At 31.5% G+C, this 20,436-nt stretch overlaps 2 protein-coding genes across 2 annotated transcripts in view; both read right to left on the reverse strand.

The window, feature by feature from the left end:
• Positions 1–457: 457 nt before the first annotated feature.
• On the reverse strand, positions 458–1,325 carry LOC118205256 (zinc finger BED domain-containing protein 5-like). The gene is made up of 2 exons (XM_035377558.2): positions 996–1,325; positions 458–943 (listed from the first exon to the last, which is right to left on the reverse strand). Exons 1-2 carry the CDS (start codon positions 1,323–1,325, stop codon positions 458–460), a joined length of 816 nt encoding a protein of 271 aa, XP_035233449.2.
• Positions 1,326–8,261: 6,936 nt separating this feature from the next.
• The window catches only part of LOC118190575 (uncharacterized), a 216,653-nt gene continuing 204,478 nt past the window's right edge, over positions 8,262–20,436 (reverse strand). Inside the window, exons 48-56 of the mRNA XM_085820802.1 lie at positions 18,857–19,047; positions 17,657–17,830; positions 16,727–16,888; positions 16,419–16,577; positions 15,780–16,079; positions 14,270–14,471; positions 12,814–13,019; positions 12,159–12,272; positions 8,262–11,620 (exon numbers count right to left, since the gene is read on the reverse strand). Coding sequence (XP_085676928.1) covers positions 11,586–11,620; positions 12,159–12,272; positions 12,814–13,019; positions 14,270–14,471; positions 15,780–16,079; positions 16,419–16,577; positions 16,727–16,888; positions 17,657–17,830; positions 18,857–19,047 — 1,543 coding nt within the window. The 3' untranslated portion in view covers positions 8,262–11,585. The remainder of the gene's footprint in view (positions 11,621–12,158; positions 12,273–12,813; positions 13,020–14,269; positions 14,472–15,779; positions 16,080–16,418; positions 16,578–16,726; positions 16,889–17,656; positions 17,831–18,856; positions 19,048–20,436) is intronic.

Here is a 20,436-nt window from a genome sequence, read left to right on the forward strand (position 1 = left end):
GGAACTCCTTGGCAGTATCCAACCAAAAACTGTCCAAAGGTAGATCAGCAAATCTTAGCTTGCAACCACGATTTTGTCTCAGTTCAATTAGTTCCTCCTGCTCCTGTAAAGTCATTTCCTTTCCAACAACTGATGCTGAGCTATAAGGGTCCCTAACCCAGTCAAGGCATTCAGTGGAGACTGAAGAGAAATAAAATGACAACTTCTCCTCAAGAGTTTTTAAATGCTTAACTATTATCTAACACAGTGCAGCAGTGTGAACACCTTGCCATTGCATGGTGAGTGTGAACATTTCAAGATTGCCACTTTCCACGTGTTGATACCAGAGTTGCACCTTTGAACGGAATCCATTTATTTTATCTGTACTTGTAAGCAGGTTTTCATTTCGGCCTTGCATTCGGGTGTTCAATTTATTCAGATGATGAAATATATCTGCCAGGTATGCCAGCCTTGCACATCACTCATCACTTGCAAGCTGCTTTGCATAATCTGACCCCTCATTTGTCAGAAACACTTTAAGTTCCTCCCGCAGCTCATACACACGAACCAAGACCTTGCCACGCGACAACCACCGGACCTCCGTATGAAACAGCAAGGTTTTATGCTTTGCTCCCATCTCCTCACACAAAGCTGCAAATATGCGACTTTTCATGGGTCGTGACTTTACAATGCTTACCATGCGCACAATATCATCCAACACATTAACTAAGGCTGATGGTAAAGTCTTGGTTACGAGGGCCTCGCGGTGTAAAAAACAATGCGTAATAATCACATCTGGATTTCTTTCCTTCACTCTGTTTACAAAGCCTTTGGTGCGCCCGACCATGGCTGCAGCTCCATCGGTGCAGACACTTGTGCAGTTTTCCCACTTAAGTCCTCCTTGTTCAAGGTATTCTGATGTGACCCGAAAAATTTCTTCTCCTGTTGTTTTTTCTGGCAATACCTTGCAAAAAAAAGAAGTTTTCTCTAATTGCATCACCATCAACAAAACGCACATTAGCTAAGAGTTGAGCATGTCCACTGATATCAGTAGACTCGTCAAGTTGCAATGCAAATTTCTCACTGATACGGATCTTTTCCAAAACCACACTTTCGATGTCTGCAGACATGTCATTAATACGTCTGGAAATTGTGTTGTTTGAGAGAGGGACTTTGGCTATTTCCTTTGCTGCTTCAGGTCCGAGCATCTCCTCTACAATAGCTTTGCAGGCAGGAAGTATTAATGTCTCTGCCACAGTGTGCGACTTTTTTGTCTTGGCTATAAGTTCAGCAACTTGATAGCTAGCTTTAAGAGCTCTTTCATTTACCTTTGTTGTTTTTCTCATAAATTTGCCTGTTTCTCCATGTTGTCACGCAGGCGAACAAAATAGTCCACATTCTTGTTTTGAAGCAAAGGGTGTTTCGTTTGGAGATGGCGTTTAAGTTTGCTTGGGACCATAGCACTGTTAGCTAGCTTTTCACCACACACCACGCACAGTGGAGTTGGTTTGTGTTCATCTCCAGTGAAAGTAAATCCAACTGAAATATAGCTTTCGCTATATTGCCTTGCGCCAGAGAATTTAACCATCTTTGCTTTCTTTTGACCCCCACTTATACTCGGGCTCTCATCTGGCTCCAGATTTTGTTCAGAGTCCAGTTCTTTCCTTTTCAAAAACTTGTCCATCACTGCAGTATCAGTGTCTCTCTCCTCACAGCAGCCGTTGTCTCTCTGACACTGTGTGAGGCGTCTGCCTGCGTCTCATGGGGGCGGGGACACGGCGGACACTTGTCAAGATTGGCAGGGGGAGGAGTTATAGCACTGCACAGCGCCGTGACCACCTATGACACTGGCGGGGGGAAGTGACGGGAGGAGTTATAGCGGGCGAACAGCACCGTGACACCCAGACCCGGCGGCACACCACGGTGCTTCAGACGGCACACTGGTGTGCCGCGGAACAGCGGTTGGGAACCGCTGGTCTAATCAATTATAAAGAAATAGCCCTTTTTTCTTTGGCTTTAGATACAACTGTTGAAAGATACTCACTGAAACTTACTATCAAACTATTGGAAGGACTTTATGAAATCTATTTTTACATAGACTTGACCTCTTAAACAAACAAACAAAATTGCGGATTTACCAGCTTATTTTTGGCAGATTGCACATTGGGAACTTTAAATGGCATTTCCTCAAATGCCCTTCAGATTTTCACTAACGGCAGTAAAACATGGGAATTGCGGTAGTGTAGTCTTCATTAATACAATTATTAATAGTTTTAATTTTAAGACCAGAAACCCTGATCACTGTTCTGTTTTTATTCTGAGCAATTGAAGAGAACTTTAAGGTTGTATGCACTTGCACTGCCTACAAAAATACCTGGATTTTGACTGAGAGTCGTACTTCTATTCAGCATCTGCAAAATTGGCCTCGCATCGGTGATAAGACTGTACTCAGTACTTTTGGGTTTGCTGCCAAAACTCTATTCCCGTCATGATTTACATCTGCAATAGATTCCTTCACATATTGGCCTCAGTGGTAATGAAATGCCTAATGCACTGGCTAAAGAAGATGCTGCAATGAGGCAGATCACTTGCATTTTGACCTTTTTGGAGATCTGCTTCGAGAGTTAAATCTACTGCTGCTTCTTTTTGGAATTCTCCTCCGGCTCATGGTTGGTACTTTGGCAGGCAGTTGGGAGGTGCTATTGCTTTTATGGATAACCAGGCTCAGCAGACTACTTTGATGAAGCTCCTAAGTGGACACCTGAAATGCCTTAAATTTGACCGGGGAACTAAGATCTACCCCGTGTGTGAGAAATGTAATACTGATCATTTCACTCCTGATCATCTTCTCACCTGTTTGGGACTTGTAAAAGAGGACTTATTGAAAAGACCTACTTTCATTTGGATTTATTGACAATTCTTGAACTCATGATCTGGTCTAGCTTAATGGCTAAACAGTTAGGATAAGCAACAACAACAACAACAACATCGATACACTGAAAAGGAAACGCGGCCACATAAGGGCTGCCGTTACAAAAGTAATTGGCCGAATCGAAACTCAATATTAAGACCAGAAGTGAACGCAGAGGAACTAGAAATCTTCTTAGAACTCTTACATGAAAAATCAAACGAGTTAAAGCAAACAGATGCCGATATAGAAAAATAATAAATATAAAGGATCTAGACGAGGAATTAAATGATGTTGACGAATAATCCTGATAAAATAACTACATTTAAATACAAAGCTAAAAAAAATTGAAAGAAACTAATACAGAGTAACAACAACCAAGTGTGTTAAAAAACATTGAACAGTTAAGTGAAAATCTGATAGAAAAACCTTAAAATCGAAATGTAAATCTTCCTAGACTTATTATTCCCGAGTTTTATGGCGAGAGTTGTGAACAGCTGATATTTTGGAGCATTTTTTTTATCACCCATATAACCAAAATAAAACGCTTGACGTTGTAAATAAATTTAATTATCTGAAATCCTTTTGGAGCGGTAGTGCTTATAACACTATTGACGGATTCGATCTAACCCAAGAAAATTATGAAACTTCAGTAAAACTTGTCGCAGAAAGATTTAGAAATAAATTTGTATTGATAAACGCACATATAGATAAATTACTGAAAATATGCCCTTGAAAGTATTCTAATGACATTCAAAATTTCCATAAGTTATTCAGATATATACAAAAACATAATCGATGTCTTGAATCAACAAATATAACCTCAGAAACATATGGAGATTTATTAACACGTATAGCACTTAAAACATCACCCGCAGATTTAGTTCTGGAATATAATAAAAAAGTTCGAAAATTAAATTATGATTTAAAACATATAGTGGAAATTCTTTCTAAACAAAGGAACGTACATTTTCAATGCTAGGTTCGCAGCCAAAGATCGCTCCGGCGCTGGAAAGACAACAAATTGAGTGAAACCAGACATATTGTTAAACACACAGCTGGAGAACTGATGAATATGAACTCCATGGCGAGTAGGGACTTTATGTACACTAAAGTTTGTGAAAATTGTGACTCCATAAAGGAATTACGCAAACTGAACCAAACTTACAGAAAATGTAGAGTGAGGTAAGCCCTGCAAATAATTAGAATTACAAAGCGATTGCGCATGCGTGGACTGAGAACAGGCCACTTGTTCCGTTTATATAAAGAACTATAAATATATAAAGGACTGCGTTGAAATCTGTTTATCGTCCTCTGTCTGCAGTGAACACTTAATTAGTGGTGAATGTGCCTCGTCAACAGCTGAGGTTGTCATACTAACAACTAAGGGAGTTCGAACGAGGCTACCTCGTCGGTATGCGAGAGGTTGTGCTTTAATCGTAGCCCGCACTCAGCGTAATGCCACAACAGTGATCCGTGTTTGGAAGAAATGGACAAAGGAAAACCAAACAAGGCGCAATCCTGGCAGTGGGGCAGCAATAGCACAAAGGTACGGAACAACAGACATCTCATTCGCATGGCTGTGACGGATCATGCAGCGTCCTCTCGTGTGTTGTTAGCACAACGTTGGAGCACAGCTACAGTTGATCTGTTGTCTAGTTCCACGGTTCGTCGCCGTCTGCTACAGCATGAACTGGGTGCAAGGGTTTATTTACGCAAGAATTTTCTGCCACTGAATCACAGTCGCCTTCGACTTCAATGCACACGAAAACATAGTGGCTTTTGACAATAAGCTGTTTTCTTCGATGGATCGGGCTAGAGTCTGGAGTACAGTGATGGAAGTTTACGTGTCAGACATTAAAGATGAGAACATCTGCTTCCACAGTGTGTTATCTAGCGTCATACCGCCAAAACGCCTGGCTACATGGTAGGAGAGCTAATGGGTATATAGCTAATATAGTAGGGGAGCTAATGGATGTCGATCCCATCTAGTGCAGATTGCGGGCAACCTGAACAGTGATCTTTAGATCAGGGATGTTTTGAAGCCAGAGGTCTTCCTTATTCTTCGACATATTCCGGGCGCTGCATTTCAGCAGGATAATGCCCGTTCACATGTTTCTCAGACTGCACAAGCCTTCTGTAGGGCATAACAGGTTTCGCTTCTTCCCCGGATATGTCGCCTTCTAAGCATGTCTGAGATTTCATTGGTCGGCGAGTCGCTCGAACAGCTAATATGACACACACTAAAACTGAACTCTGACGTTAAGTCGAAGCCATATGGAATGCCATTCCCCAGGATTACATTCAGCACCTGTATGACTCAGTGCCACGACATGTACAGGCTCTCATCGCTCAGTTTGGCGGACACACAAAGTACCGATTTCCGACGTTCGTTTCGTTTTTTTTGGGGGGGTGGGGGTCGTAAATTTGATCGCTTATTTGTACCACTATACGTGGTACAAATAATTTCATTTATTTCCGACTATACGTGGTACTATAATTTCATTTATTTCCGACAATTCCTTCATGGTGCTCCATTTTTCACAATCATTAATGTATTTTCTGAGAGTCTTCTGATCACGAATCTATAGCGTGTAATCAAGCATTTTTGTGTACTACTGAGCAAAAAAAGAGATAAATGTAAAATGAAAGCATGTGTAGTTGCTTGCAAAGTTATTTTTTATAATAATTTAAAAGGCAAAAAGAAAATGCAAGAATCAATTTTTTTCATATATAACATCTTTATTATTCATTGTAGCACTCACTAACTCCTTACTGATTTCAGGCATGAGAACACTTCGAAAACTAAACTAAAACTCTATGTGAAGTGAAAGTAGTAGTTTTTATCTAATAGAAGTAGTTGTAGTTATTATGACCAATATGAATTGTTGCCTACACATGGCTGTTGGCATCCGCGACACTTCAGCATTAATTGCCCTTCTAGAATAAGATGCGAATTATGTAAAGACATGCGACTATAATGTGTTTTAGAAAAGGGTAAATTAAGGAAGAGCAAGTTGAAAATAAAGCTTTAACAAATAATTCATTAAATGAAAATGCAATCTGGCATACTTTAATTGTCAGTGTTTGCGGAAATGGTGAAAGCAACTTTATACGAATAATTCTAGATACCAGAAGTAGCAGATCATACATTAGTGCATTTCATGCAGAGAAATTTAAGACCCTATTTAAAGCATTTCTCATTAACGTTTCATTTTCTACAAGTTAATATATGAACATTTTGTTAAAATCTGTATTTTTGCAGTTCAGTAGCTTAACATTTAGTAAAGCAAATGAAACTGCTCTTTCAAATTATCAAAAGATAATCAAGAAGATGTGGTTTTGTGCGGAACTGCCCCTAAACTATATAAACTAATTTCACTCATTCAGTAAATAATGTTTCTTGTGCAATTAAACCGTTGGATTTCTCTGAAGCTTTTTACATTGAAAAAAATTTTCTCCATTGGTAAATGACATTAATTTCAACAGAGTTCTATCTAATGCTTGAAGAGTTTTCATATTTTGTAACTATTTTCCTTGACAGATATCATTAAGATCAGTTTACCTTTTGTTAAATGTTCATCTAAAGTGTCTTTTCCTCGCTAGAGGGCGCCAGAAGTTCTATTAGTGAGAGAAATTAAAACTTTGTTTTTTTTTTTTATTCTTTTTGTAACGAGTAGATAGCTTGGTTTCGAATGCGTGTGATGGACGGATAAATTGATTCGTACAGCCATGAGAGGAAAAGAGAGGCTGTACAAGAAAATGTATTTAAATATTAATTTTTTTCTTTTGAATCTTTTATGTAAATAAAATGTGATGTCAAGAAATAGAATTGTGGTTTTTCTGTAAAGAAGATTGCCAGCTGAAACATCACGTCAGATTCAACAATGCATCAGAACAGGTAAATTCATTTTCTTCTTGTTTTTTTAAATCAGTTATATAACTAGAACCTGCATACATCAGTGGATTCTGACAGCTTCAATCAACAGTAACAGATTAATTACATAATACCTTCATTATACCTGTAGCTTTTAAAATAAAGTGATAAAGTTCTTCCTTCCTGAATGAAAGGGACTTATACCTGATTGTCCGCGAAATCGACAGTTTTATTGAAAAATCTGAGCCAAAATTATTTTTTTTTGTCTAATTTAAAATTTTACACTGGCATTTTTCTTTTACAATTTAATGGTGCAAAATTAAATATTATCAAGCAATATTTTAATTCTATTTTAAAATTGATTAATATTCTAAAATGATAACATTTTTGTTTATAGTTGTGTAAGTTTTCTAGTTTTTTCTATCTTAAGCAGACACAAAATAAAATATTATTAAAAAATAAGTCATTAACCTCTTTTTGTTTTGTTTAATATAGTCACCATAGCCTAGCGAACAACACAGAATGCATTAAAAATTGTCTCATCCGCATTTAATACCATAATGCCTTTATTTATACATTCTAAAAATCATTTGCTTCAGCAGAGGTTACCTTCATAACTGTTTCATCTTTTCTATCTTTGCTTTCAAAATCAATTGATTCTACATTTGTTATTTTCCTTATAAATATTTTCAATACTTTTAGACTGATTTATCTCATCTTTCAGTTCATAATATATGTTAAATCTTTTGGCACAACATCATGCCATGCAGCCTACAGCAGTGTTTAGCTCATCATCTGGTTCTTTAGGTCAATTTAGCTTAATTTCGCAAACCAAAGTTTCAATCTTGCTTAGAAAAACCAATGCTCAGTTATTGGTCTGCTAACAGCTGACCAATAATTGAGCATCAGTTTTTCAAATTGAGTAGTTTTGTATGCAACATGTATGGATGATTTCAGAATTAACAAAATATTTGCCAATGAAAGTTTGCAATACTGAACTTTAAAACCAGATTCATGTGGTGTAATTCTCTTACCATACATTTTCATGTTGTCCTATAATTATCAGTTTTATGCTTTTGACATAGTTGACATTTAAATAAACAGAGGAAGGCTGATAAAAAGCAAATTTTTTCATCCCCCTTTTTTTTTTTTCAGAAATAAACTATTAAAAGAAAAAAGTGAAGGTTTCAAAATTAAAGGAAACTTTTTAAGTGTTTTAATATAATGTTAGAGCTACATATGGGTTTTGAAGATATTAATTTTTATAAAATGTAATCATCAGACAAGAAATTCATTCATAAAATGTGGATAATTTAACATTAATTTCAAATTTCAGGTCTGGCAACTGATAGCATTAAATGCTGTGAATTTGTAAATCAAAGTTGGATTACACCTCCAACTTTGATTTACAAATTCACAGCATTTAATGCTATCAGTTGAAAAGTTCATTTGTTTAAGAAAATGTGTTAGAAGTAATAGCAGAAAAATAAACACATATTGCAGTTAAGCAGTATTTTATTATTAAAAACTGAAATTTAACAAAAAATACATAATTTACAAAATGAAAGCAGGATGTAAACACAAGAACTATTACATATGTAATGAATCAAATGAAAATGTAAGTTTACAAAAGACAGAAATATGAATGGAAAGTTGCATACAAATTAGAAAATTTAAATATAAATAATTAAAGTAAACAATGCTAAATTTATTAATTTTATATACAATAATCTGAACAATAAATCCTTTACAAGAATAAAATGAACATTCTAAACTTTTTTTTTGGCTCAACTGCTTAGAAAATATGTGAGCAGAGCTTTGTCTTAAATTTGAGCAATAATATTCAGCAGATGGAAAATTTTGCTGCCAGAGAACTCAGGAAGCTTTCAACAGCCATCTCATTTACACTACTACCTCATACAATAGTAATTTCTTACACACCTCATAACAGCAGATTGAAGAATTCTACAAAAAGCTTTCATCTGTAGCATTATAAATAAGCTTTGATTTAGCAATAAATAAAAGAAGTTTTCAATTACACTTTAAAACATAATTAATAAAGTACAAAGTTTACATATAATTAAAAGTGCATTTAATAATAAATTAAATAAATTATAGGTATAGCTTAGAGCATCAAAACACTTATAGATATCTAAATGCAAGAAAATCGCATACTTCCTCTCTTTCTTTGTATATACATAAAATTAAAAATATTATTTTACTTCTTACATTTAACTTCACTGGAGGTAAATGTATATGGTATATGTCTACTCATACAGCTAAAGTTTCCATTACTTTTAAATTTTTTTCTTACTGTTACTAAAATTAAAAGATTACTCAGTTCTTACTTAGTTTTAAAGCAAAATAAATAATAGAGAATTGTGATTTAAGATATCAGATTTAACTTTCCTGTATTAAAAAATTATACATGATTTAGCTCATGAATTGAAGCAAAGGAAGAACAGAATGAAGAAAATAGTAGAATAAGAGTAAAGTTTGAAACATTTATACTCAACCCTTTGAGCAGTATGTTAAATATTAGCGAATTCCCTTCAAATAATTAGTTACTTACAGTATGAACCAATAATAAAAATTATGAATTAAGTGGAAAGAATAAATGAATAGATTAAAAAATTTAAAGATATTTTTTAAAAATATGTATGATTGTGAAATTTATGCTCTAATTCCCAGTTTTCCAAACTGTTTTTATTTCACAATGACAGCTATATATTTTTTTCAGTGTAAAGTGTTTTCTTTTACATTTTAGATATATGAAAACATGCAGTTTTCAACAGTTCAGCTAGTCTGTATTTAAAATGAATGTAGTATTGATATTAAAAAATTGCTATATAAAAATTACTTAGCATTTTTTTAGTTTGCCTAGTTATTTTTAGTTTATAATGAAAAATGCTAAAAATATAATAAGAATGTTAAGCACAAATACTAGATTTATATATTTATTCTCAATAATTAAAGAGTTGAATCAATTCAATTCAAATACTTAAATATTTTTAATATGAATATAATACGTTATTGCTGGCTTATTATGCATTATAAGTTCTATTTCACCAACTCTGCTGATAGTTTAGCTTTTAAGTGCTTGATGTGGGAGTATTCCAAAAGTATATCCATAGAAACAGGAGCTTGAAAAGGAAGAGAAAGAAGAAAGTGACCCATGGTCATGGTCCTATAATATCCCTCTGAGAAGAAAGGAGCTAACAGGATATCCGGAAAGGTTAGCTCATCTGGTGCAAGAGAAGTGTTGCAGGTGTCATGTGACTGTAATGGGCCAAAGTTTCCTGCTGGAAGCTTATTGATTGACTCCTATTAAATATTTTTTATTAGAAGCAGCAACATTTAAATGAATTCATATTTAAAAAAAGGTTTCAAATCTTTAATTTATCTTCGATTCTAAACTCATTTCTTTTGGATGTTTCAGAATATAAATTCAAATAATAGTATGTGCAGTATAGTGCAAATAATAGTACTTATATCCTATTTTATATGAGAAAATTACAGCATTAGAGATAAACCTCAAGTAATAGCATAAATAAACTGACCTATCATTTCAAGACAACCATACTTGATATTTTACACTATTTACACTAACTGTAATTTCATAACATACCACAAACAAAATCTTAGCCCAATTAAAAATCACTGCATTTCATAATGAAGAAAATTTATTTTTATGCAACAAATTTCCAACCTCCCTATTTTTCATTTATTTCTTTATATGGATAAGTAAAATGTTTAATACACCTTAATTAATTCATCACATCTCTTACTACTGTAATACTTTATTCATTATGCTTTATTATAAATACTGAGTAATAACTTAATAAGTTATGAAAGAAAACTGAAAAGCATAGTTTAAGAAAGTTTTCAAAAACATGAAAGTCTGATTATTTAACATTAACCCTCTCAGTAGCATAACTGCTTTTTTTCTGGCCACGAGATTTGTTGCCATATGATAAACATTATCTTATTATTTCAAATACTTTTCTTGTTTTCTTTAATGGTATAACCACTATTCTAATAAATGAAAGGTTATAAAACAAATTTAAATAAGCAGTTATAACAACTCTAAAAAACAAATGCTACAGATGCTGTTTAAACACAGTAAATCCAAAAAGCTGAGCCACTCAGAGGGTTAAAATAATGAGCTAAATTTCTCAAAAGACTGCTAGAATCTTCATATCTAGAAATGACTAGGCAAATCTTTTAGATATACTATAAAGATATACAAGAAAATGTGAGTTTTATATCCATACTTAACATTATTAAATAATAAAGTAACAAATTTAATTACAAAACAGTCATTAGTTTAACAACATTGAAAAAACAAATTTTCTAAATTTGAAAATATACTTATTCAAGTTTTAAAGTGAACAAATATAATGTATACTTAAATACCAGATTATTTCACTATATTATTATAAAAAATAGCATGGATGAGAAATGAGATGATTGAGGTGTTAAGAAATGTGACACAGTTATACAGTATCTGTCTTTATATAAATTCTAAAAAATATAAACTGCCATTCAATTTTCAAAAGTTCTTTCCAACAAAGATACAGACGGCACAAAGTTTCTGGTGTGACTTCACCTAATATTTCCCACATTTTGTGGGCTGCGATGTACTACATTGTCTTTTTGTTTATTTCACATTGTTCATAAGAAAATGCACACTTTATGTTCTGTATTTGCATTTTTATCAATTTGTTCAGTTTCACCAGTTTGCTGAGAGTGAAACAAACATCACTGCCAATGTATTAAATATTCATTCAAACAGTTACAACATATAAAAACCATTTAATTTCAATGAGGGTGATCTTCACTCTCACTTGCAGAATCTAAAAAATAAATATATAAATAAAAGATTAAAAGTACATATTTATTTTTATGTAAATATGCATTGTTCAATTGTTCATAGTTTCATATTCATTTTTCATGATGATGCTAATTTAAGAAATTTGAATTCAATGCATATTTATATAAATAAAGATGAATAAGTACTTATTCATTTTTATGTAAATATGCATTGTTCAATATTAAAAATGTACTTGTTTATTTTTATGTAAACATGCATTGTTCAATATTAAAAGATGTACTTATTCATCTTTAATTATATAAATATGCATTGAATTCAAATTTCTTAAATCAACAGCATCATGAAAAATGAATATGAAACTAAAAGTAAAAAGAAATAAAAAGATTCCTGTGTAACTTGTACTTAAAATTAAGGGAGCTTTGCTACCTAGAATAGGCCACATAAATAAGCAGACTAATTATCATATTTAACATCTTAATATGCATTTAATTTACTCAAATTTTAAAACATATCTTTTTAAAATAAAATCCACACATACAGAATATAAAGAACATACATACCTCCCTTTTTACCCTGATACTGATGCCTACGTAGTCTATCATATAGCTCTTCTTTGGTGCCATAAATACTAGCATTACTATGTCCAAGTGTATTGGTTTTACCATGGAATCCATCTGCATAAAAAATTTGCATACTTAATTTATAATCATGTTCCACATTAAACAGTACAGCATATTTTTCATTTTAAATCATCATTATATATAGATAATACCTGGAAATTGCAATAAATTTATAAAAATTCCTTCTCTGAAAGTTTCGGCAGTACAATATCAAATAAAAAGCTTTGAATTTGGGCATATAATCCAAATAAAATCTACTTTACAAATTCATCACACAGCCAATATTATCTACTGAACTGGAAGAATTATGACAATGCAATACTTGAAGAACAAAACATGAGACATCATATTTTTTTCTTCTGAAAAGAAACTGTGATACAGACAAAATGGGAAATAATAAGTGCAAAGTGCTTTTCCCATATGAAACGTAAAAATTTTTAAATTCAACATTAGTTTGATAATGAATTTAAATGGAAAGGCACAGAAATTTTGAGGAGAAAGTATTGGTTTGATTCTCAATTAATAAGCAATAATGAAAATATTTTTTGTAACTTTTTTTATTTTGAAAATCTAACAGCATATTTAATGCATGTACCTTGCATGTAAGTTTCATTATAAAAGTTAGGCATTTCCCAACCCTCATCATCTTCATCTTCAAAGTAATGAGCATATGTGCTATGATGTGAAGGTGCAATGCTTTCTGCATATGGAGCTGGAGCACCATAAAAGAAATTAGTCTGAGAGCCAGTCAAATCCATGTGTGGTTCAGGCATCTTTTGCATTTTTCTCTTCCTTGTTGACCTAAAAATTAAAAAATGAAATATATATGATGACAAATATTGCCTCAATTTATTTGATGTTTGATACAACATAATATTAGAAGCTTTAATATTTTAAAATATAAAATACTATAAATTATATTAAAAATATAAAATTAGGCATTAATGTTCTTCTTTTGGTATACGGGAAAATAGAAAATACAATATTTAAAAATTTTTAAATGTATATGGTAACTAATATTGGTTCAGTTAAAAAAATATATTTGATTTGATGTTTGATATAATTTAGCATTCAAAGCTATATTAAAAAAATATATAATCAGGTCTTTATTTTTTGAATCCATCAAGAAATGGAAAACAGATACCGCATACAGTTCAGGGGGAAAAAAGCTGCTAAATCAATATTTCCATGCATGGAAACAATAAAAAATTAGAAGCAAGATCTTTATTTGTATGTCACTTTTTATATTTTATATTCACCTACATTTTTATTTCTTAAAATTTACTCTAGAATGTAAGCAGTTACCTTATATTTGAGTGAGCCTTATTTTTGAGCAAATATGGAATTACAACTGTTTATTATTATTACTGGATTGTTTTATGACTATTATCCAGTTTTAGGATATTAATGTGAAACTGAGATTTTAATGTAAACTTTATTAAAAACATCCACAAATCAGTTTTTGAGTAATATTGGAAGCTGATGTAGGAAACAGTGGCAGGTCTGAACGAAACATAACTGTTTCCCGAATTTGAACTGAGATGGTAACTTTATGCAGAGATGAGATCAACAATTGAACACTGGTAAATGCAATATTATGAACTAATGAATAAAAATTCTATACAATTTCATCATTTATTTTATATAAGAATGACATTGAGAACAATGTTCTTAATGTCATTTCAAATGCATTGTCTAATGCAGTCTGCTGTGCCTGCTTGAGAAGCGATAACACAAAATTTTTAGATATTTTGCAAATGATAAAAGAATCTCTTTGATCTAACCAGTTCTTCCTTTTCAACTATGAAAACAAAATTTTAATCAATTTAAATGGCCAAGCAGATACTTGATATTCTCGAACAAAAATGGAAAACCTTCGTAAAATTAAGTGTGTTTTAATTAAAAGTAATTGTTCTTCCTGCATTATAAAGCTGTTAATTATGTATTATGTAATTAGTTTAATTTCCTACTTTTATTTCATCTTCTAGGTTCATTCCATTCCATTATTTAGTATTTTACTTAAGTGGTATGTAAATATACAAAATACCTACCTAACACATATCATCCATACAAGAAGAACTAACAAAATAATAACAATAACAGCTCCTGCTATGCCACTTGCTACATAGACAAATTCAGATTTTTCAGTACAGTTATCTCCATAAAAGTTTGCTGGGCACATGCATCTTGGTTTAAATGTGTGTGGGCTGACTTCGCAGGTACCTCCATTTTCACAAAAGTTTTCACAGGCATCTGAAAACATTTAACATATTAAAAAAACAATGCTCTGAATACAGATGTTTATGCACATACCTATGCTAAACAAACTAAATCAAACATCAGAATATAATTATATATAGCATGTTTTAAAGTAAGTACCATTTGGAAATAAGAAACCAGTAGAACTTTTTAACCAGTTTTATTTTTATATGAAAGCCTGCACCTTAATCTATTTTTCTACATAAAATCCACCAATATTAAGGTACTTATCATATTGTACAACAAGTTTTTGAATCCCCTCTTCACAGAAGTCTGCCATCTGATTTGACACCCACTACAACATGATTGTTTTAACCTCATCGTCATCAATGTGGCAAAGATCACCCAGACGTTACTTCAAATGCAGGATCATAGTCACTGGGCACTAGACTGGGATTGTATGTAGGAAAATCAATCTGTGCCCAGCAAAATGATGCAATTGATTCTTGGAGTTAATGTAGCTGCATGTAGATAGACATTTTTTAAATTAACATAAAGTCACCAAATAAGATCAAAATAGATTAAAAAAATTGCCAAATAACAGAGAAATATCACCAAGTAAGGGGTTAAATCACAACAAAGCTTGGTTTCATTTTCAGACAACCATCTAGAATTAGGCAAAAAAGATATTTCAGTTTAATGCAGATTTTGAGGGCGGTCAGACACATGCCTCTTTTTCAGGAGGAAAATAAAAACGGGACAAGAGGGGAATGGAGATTAAGAGCTGAATTCCCCCTGTAAAAAATATAAATGTAAAATGAGGTGTTTTTAAAAATTTCCCCCCGCTGTAAAAAAAAATTCTTGAAAACACCTCAGTCAAACTAAGGTTACTTTTTTCTTAATTTAAAATTTTCCACTTGCATGTTCTGTTCTAGTGAAGGATGCTTTCCGAATATTAATATTAGGGGTACAGTGCAAGCCAAATAATTTCCAGAAATGTTACGAATAGTACATAAATGAACTTACTGTGAAAGATACTGTGAATAGTTCATAAACAAGCTTGTGCAATTTCCTAATTAAAATGCTGTGAAAGCACCCATTTATATATTTCTAAATATATTAATTAAATTCCACTGTTAAAGAACTTTTTCCCTCATTGTTTAATGTTATCAAAATAGACATGGACAAATGTGATACATTAAATGGCACTTACAGTATTTTACAGAATAACGAGAAATAATTCGGAAGAAATTTAATCTTATAGCAACAAATGAATGTGTGTTTTAGAAAATGTTTAAAATTATATATTTTATTTTTAAGTTAAAAAATATTCTATATATTTTACTATTATTTAATACTTACGAACACATTCTTGAGTAATATTCTTCATAACATAAGCTGGCAGACATTCACAAGCAAATGTGTCAATTTCTTCATGATATACACAAGCTGCATTTGCCTGACATATACGCTCTCGTCCATTAACAAAACATGGATTAGAACATTCTTCAAGAGATGTAGCTCCCAAACCCTGAGTAGTTGTATCTTGGGGACACTTAATACATTCTGTCATTCGATCTTCTTTATCTTGGTATGTGCCTTTTGGACACATGACACACAATTGTGTTGATGAATCAACATACATTCCAGGTTGACAAATATCTGAAAAGTGCATTTAAAACAATAATTAATATGAAAATCAATTCTACTGATCAAAATAAACACTTTTCTATTATATTTCTATTGCAGGCAGGAACATATATTACTCCAGAGAAAAATACATGAAATGCATGACAATTAATGTAATAATGTGCTCTGTAATACAGTACTATACTATGTTTGTTACTATAATACAGTAAAATTTATTGCTTTTTGTTGTATTACTGTAACACATATATTATTAAAACAATTATATAAATGCAATAAACTTAAAAACACTCTTGTTTGCTACAAAAACAAGTATAATTCTGTTATTAAAACAATTATATAAATACAACAAACCTAACAAACACTCTTGTTCACTAGTGGCAGCAACATCAGGTGTTGTTTTTCCAGGAACACACTGCTGACATGCAGGCATTCCCCTTGATCTGAAGAAACCTCTTTGACAAGGCACACAGTCTCCATTTTCATCAAGTTCATAACCAGACAAGCATTCCTCTATAATATGTTAATATAAAATATATTAAGCAAATTTCCTATAATTACATAAAGCTTTATAATATATAATTATGCAAAATTAAAATCACATGGTACCTTAATATAAAGTACATACATAAATTTAATACACATAAAATAGCTTTTCTCACCTCTGCATTCTAATTTTGACACAGCTTGGTTACGACGTGTGGTGAGACCAGCACCACAAGGTATACAATTGAATGAGCCATCTTCAGGTTGATAAAAGCCATATCCACATGGCAAACATGAGCCTGCAAGTTTGTCATAATAGTTGCCTGCTGAGCAATGTTCTGAAAAAAAAAAAAAAAAAAAAAAAAAAAAAAAAATAAATAAATAAATAAAAACTTAAGTGCCTATAAAATGAGAAAAAGTGAATTAAAAAAATTAGAACTCATATACAACATGTGAAAATTTAGTATTTAAAAGCTCATTAAAAGCAATATACTTCTATAAATAAAGAAGTCTTAACACATTTTAAAGCCTGATTATTTTTTTCTAGCAGATGTATAGAAAGAAATGAGCAACATTCAATTTAAAACAACAATATTTAATATAGTACTGTAAAAAGAAAAATTAGAAACATAGTTTTTTTAAATCTTATTCAAAATTAATTTTAAATTTAAATTACTTAGTAACATTGAACTAATTTGAAATGCTGAGTCTTGCCTCATTCACATTCCAAAAACTTTCAACATTTAAAACAACTTATGTATTAAAACTGTGTTTTAAATCAGTGTTAATACATTGATTAGATGTCACAGTGGCTTTGCCCGGTCTGCCCATATGAACTTTAACCACTGGAGTAATATGTAAAGCACAAGAAGTCAATGAAAATACTCAGCTTCCATATTAAACTTCAAGAAATTACACTAAAATAATTCAACATTAGAGAAAATTTTAAAAGTATCATACAGTGTAACAAAAATGTCATTTTAATGTTGAATTATAATACAAAGGAAATTTAAAGAACTAACTCTGAAAATCAAGCTGATATAAAAGCACTTATAAGCCTTAAAAATTCAGTATAAAGACAGCTTTTCCTTAAAAAAGCATTATACCTTTACACTGATCTGCTGCTCTTGTTCCAGTGGACTGTGTAGTGCCTTGTCTTCCAGCTATTAAAGGACATGGCTTGCATGCCAAAGATCCCATTTCATTTTGATAAAACCCAATAGGGCATGGGTTACACTCTGTAGTTGCATTTTCATAGTAAGTTCCAACAGCACACTCAACTGCAATGAGAATTATATAAATTTTAACAGCATTATAATAATAGTAATTTATGACATATTTTAAAAGCATTTTATATGAGTTTAACAATAGAAGAATTCCAGACACACGAAATTATGAACAGAAATTTAAAAAAAAAAAAAAAGTATTATATAAGGATTAATTCAAATAGTACTCATACATGTGATATTTCCATCATTAGTTTTATGAATATAAAAATTTGTACTGAATATTTTAAATGAGGAAAACTACTAAAATGAGTTTATAATATGCAGCTATAATAATTTATCCAATTATGTAATTAATGAAAAATAAACATTTATTCAAAAAGGAAAAATAAAGCATTTTAAATTATGATTAAGATATTTAAATGCTGACTGCATTTGAACAAAATACAAATAACCATGATTAAAAGAGGGAGAGAGAGAGAGAGAAGAAACTAACTATTTTGGAAAGAATTTCTACAATGTATTCATAACAAAAAATTTATTTGGGAGGCTGCTTCTATGGAAAGGAAGAGGGGAAGTATGGGCATTAAAGATAATAATGCCAATTTCTTAACTTATACATTTAAAATATCACATATATCTGCAGATAAAGGGTTCAGATTAATTCTGTGTACACACACATTATTTAGTTTTAATTTCTATTTCTTTCAATATATATATATATATATATATTTAAGAACAATCATATTAAAATAAGCTCTTCTTTAGACATACAAACAAGATCAAAGATGTCAATAATACAAAATTATAGAATGTAAAATAATTAAATAATTCATTCAAATAAAATTTGCAAAATAAAAAATGAGTTACATACAAATTAAAAGTAAAATTGTGAAATAAAAATAATATTAAACTCCCTTTTGTATCTGCAAAACAAATATGAAAATATATTTCATAAATGTAGTAAATCAAAATATTTGATTAAATTTTTTATTATAGTACATACTTGAAATAAAAAATATGTAATTCATAAAAGGCTTAATATTTTTATAGCTATTTAGAAAGAAATATTGAACTCACCACAGCTCGATCCAATGACAACTTCACCTACTGGACAAGCATAGTCTGTAAGCATTTTCAAAGAAGTCAAATCAGGCGCAACATTTGGCAGAATATTACGAACATCAAAAGCTGACTTCTGCAGAATGGCATTCTCTGCTACTTCTTGAACTGTTGATCTCTCTTGGTTATTCTTATTTATTACAGGATCACTATTAATTAAATTAAACAGCATTAATTACATAATTAGTTTTACATTAATTATGTAAAACTGTATAATAAAATTAATTTTTTTATGAATTGAAAGAGTCAGTTGATAAAATTAAAAATTTTAAAACTGGATCAAACATGAACAAATTAACAAACCCTTGCTGTTAAAAGTAATATTACCTGGCAGTCTCCCATGATAAACTTATTTTTAAATAAAAAATTTAGATTCATATGTGATTTATTAACTCTAGATACAAATTTATGATGTTTTCCCAAGGTGTTTTTCACATCTAACTACTATACATGTAAAAATACTATTTCTAGATCCCTTTATTTGTTCCAGTGGAGTCATCAGTTTTGTAAACGACTCGTATGAAACAAAGAAAATACATATTTAGATATACAGGATTGTCTAAAATTCTATAAAGATTTCAGAAGTTTATGAAAATCAAACCTATGGGTGTAATGGAATGCAATATGCATGAAAACGAATGACAAGGATTTTTTTAGTGTGTGTGAGGGGATTAATTCAAATTTCTGATAATACACAATGCTGTACTATTCTGGCTGCAATATTTGTAATTATAACGAGGGGTTACCTTTACTGTTGATATAATGCAACATTCTCTATTGGCATAAAGTTGAATAAAATATTCCATTTTCACATAAAAATATTATTCGTCACATTCATTTTTATGCAGACTATACTCTTATTATACCTACATATGTGTATCTATATATATATATATATACATATATTAATTTTTAAATCTCTACAGATTTTTTTGACATTTAATATATGTAATTGTACAGAAAGAGAGAGAGAGAAATATAATTATTAATTGATCAGTTAAACTATTATGACGACTTTCCTAAAATCATGTTTCTCAGATATATGAAGGAGCTGCAACTCAACATGCCAAGGCCTTTGGTAAGTGTCTGAAACCAGATTTGCAAGCAGAGGCCATACATTTTCTGTAGATTACAAGGAAGCAGATGGTGAACTCTGAGCTGACACTGTAAGTGGTTGAGTGGTTAATGGATATTGGTAGTTTGATCAGAGTTCAAATCCAGGAGAATGGGCTGGCTGTGGGGTAACTTTTTTGTGGTTTTCTCTATGTATAACATGAATACAAGCCAATTTCCCCAAGAAAGTACTCCAAAAAGGCAGCCCTTCTCTTAGGCAGATATAATTTTTTTTTGTTTTGTCTTATCCAAATAACCTAACATAACCTGAGCTGGCATTCCCTGACATCACAGATGTGCTCAGTAGGATTTTAATATCCAGAGTGTCAGGAGGTCACAGCAATGATTGGAATTCACCAGCACATTCCTCAAACCCCTGTATCACAATTTTGGCCTAGAAATAAAAAGAGTTATCCTGTTGGAAG

The sequence above is a fragment of the Stegodyphus dumicola genome, chromosome 7 (genome assembly GCF_044657685.1).
Source record: "Stegodyphus dumicola isolate Sdum_Otavi_A_Nest chromosome 7, ASM4465768v1".
Lineage (NCBI taxonomy): Eukaryota > Metazoa > Arthropoda > Arachnida > Araneae > Eresidae > Stegodyphus > Stegodyphus dumicola.

Bases quoted from the DNA above. Each gene is read 5' to 3' on its own strand.
- LOC118205256 (XM_035377558.2), bottom strand. From the start codon at position 1,325: ATGAGAAAAACAACAAAGGTAAATGAAAGAGCTCTTAAAGCTAGCTAT. The intron at 944-995 runs GTGCGTTTTGTT...TTTTTTTGCAAG, and splicing joins ATGCTCAACTCTTAGCTAAT to GTATTGCCAGAAAAAACAAC.